The 2,352-nt window shown below is 40.1% G+C and overlaps 1 protein-coding gene across 1 annotated transcript in view; it reads right to left on the minus strand.

Annotated features, from left to right (window-relative positions):
* The window catches only part of RND3 (Rho family GTPase 3), an 18,565-nt gene that overhangs the window by 1,754 nt on the left and 14,459 nt on the right, over positions 1 to 2,352 (minus strand). Inside the window, exon 4 of the mRNA XM_003793013.3 lies at positions 438 to 572. Within this exon, the coding sequence (XP_003793061.1) occupies positions 438 to 572 (135 nt within the window). The remainder of the gene's footprint in view (positions 1 to 437; positions 573 to 2,352) is intronic.

Genomic DNA, 2,352 nt, shown 5'->3' on the forward strand with positions numbered 1-2,352 from the left:
CCTTAGCCACTTGAGCCACAGGCGCCAAGCCTGGTTGAGGTTTTAAGAGAATTAACTTCTGAAATAGATTCTTCTTGAGGGAAACACCTGTTGAAATGATGAACTTCTGGAAGATGGTTTTATGGCACATTCACCTTTTTATTATGCTGAGTGTAAAGTAAGATTACCTCTCTTAAAGAGTCTTACTGACTTTGACTTTCTCTCTTAAATCTATTTAACTTTCAACCTACTGAGAGTTTCAGAGATATGCAAGGTTAGCATATGACACCTGATTATGTACTCAACTATCACACGATTATTCGATCAGTGACAAAGCATTTCACATTTCACAATGGAGCGCTGGCTGAGTCTTTAGAAAAGCAGCTACTTATTCATTGTATTTATTTTGAGTGATATGCCATTTCTTTCATTCTCTCACACACTAACAACATACATACCTGGTCATACGACACTGGTGTCTGCCTGTGATTTGAGAGCTCTACTAATGTACTAACGTCTGTCCGAAGATCAGATTTGCAGCCGACCAACAGCATTTTGGTATTAGGACAAAACTCCTGGATTTCACCTTTCCACTATGAAGAGAAATACAGACAAACAATTAACAAAGCACTGCTACCTACAAAACGGAAACAATTTCTCCACTGGCAAACACTGAAAATAAATTCCTAAAAAGGACATTAAAAAGAAAATGTCACGTCTGATAAAAAGGAAAACTTACATTTATCTCCTGAGTAGATATTAAGTTTTACTAGTTTTGAAAATGGCCCCATTAGCAAATGCTTATGTATATTATTATCTGTTCTCCTTCTCTGTGACTCATGTGTCCCCACTATGAGAGACTTGTTGAGTGTTGTCTGAAGGTAGCTTCAACAATTTCTTAATTACTGGGGTAATCTCTGAAAGATAAAAGTGCCTTAAGAGTAATTATATATCCTAACGAGGGACTGACTACATCTTCAGATACGCTGAGCTGACACTCTGCAGCTAGAAGGCTGGAGTAAGGCAGCGCCAACTTCAGGATGTCTCTGTGTTCGCCAATTCCATCCAGAAAGACAGAAGTCTGCCACCATGGGCTGGAGGCTCTATTTAGGTACCCAAGGTAGAGGTAACAAAACAGAGCATCCTGCCTTGAAGGAGCCTTCATTCATGTGAAGGAATCAGCACAGACCATAACATTTGCAAAGAACCATTTCCTGGGCTTTCAGGCAGGTATTTAGTTCTATAGCTCATATACCACTGAGTTAGTTTTTAAGTTACACAAACTGTTAAATGTTTAAATCTAGTCCAATTTGGCTACTTGTTCCTGGCAGTGAATTCCAATTGCCCTCTTTCTTTAAGAGAAAGGGGGTGACTTCTGTGGATTCACTTCCTCCAGCCTAGATGGAGTGAGGGGTGCAGGGCATTCACAGGAGAGCTCTGGGGCTTGCAGGGCAGGGCCTAGGGAGGCTGTGATGGGGAAGTGGAGCCTGGTTCTTCCCACCCACACTCATAAGTATGCATTAAGTGCTCTACTAAGTATTGTGGTGGTGACAAAGATGATTGAGGCATAGCTAGCTGTGTCTTCCAAAAAGGAATTCACAGAACAGTGGGGGGCAAATACCTAGATAAGGTCATTTAAGACACCACTAGAGGAGCTATTTCCAGAGCTCCAGGTATGCTTTGGGCAATGAACTCTAGTTCAAAGTACATCAGTGGATTGAAGGGAGTAATACCCTTTCCTTACGGGCCTAATTTTCCCACTGATTCCTTCTTTCCAGAATCATGTTGGAGCAAATCTACCATATACCCATGGCACTAGAGTGAGAACTAAAAGGTGAACTGAGAAAAAGAGTAAGAAATCCCTCCTGCTTCAAGTCACTCTAACCTCTTTGATATTCAAGGACTTAAAGAATTCAATTAATGAAGACGAACCACAGCAGGGGTTATTATGAGCCTTAAACCTCCCAGGAATGTAAAACACACTCATTAATATCTATAAGGCCAAAGTCACTATTCATTTGGTCTTGGAAGACAAGAGCAAAATAAAACAGGAGAAAAGCTTTTCATCATAAATTATGTATAACCTGATACTACATCAAGTAAAAACTCCAGTAAATAAGCAACCTCTTTCATCTACAGACAGAACTAGACATGCTGCTGTGTTGCTCCTCGGCTGGGTAATGGCTTTGGCCTCCCTCTGCATGTCTGGCAATTGTTTATAAGCATTAAAGACAGGAAAGGTGTTTTCCTGCCTGAATTTGACAAGCCTTAGCATTATTTGTGTTAGATAAACAAGTCTAACACAAAGGAGTTAAAAAGTGAAAAAGAGCCTTTGATCTATTAAGAAAGTCATGTTTTATTGAACTCTGTAAT

This window comes from Otolemur garnettii, unplaced genomic scaffold (genome assembly GCF_000181295.1).
Source record: "Otolemur garnettii isolate 467f Iridium unplaced genomic scaffold, OtoGar3 scaffold00064, whole genome shotgun sequence".
NCBI classification, from domain to species: Eukaryota; Metazoa; Chordata; class Mammalia; order Primates; family Galagidae; genus Otolemur; species Otolemur garnettii.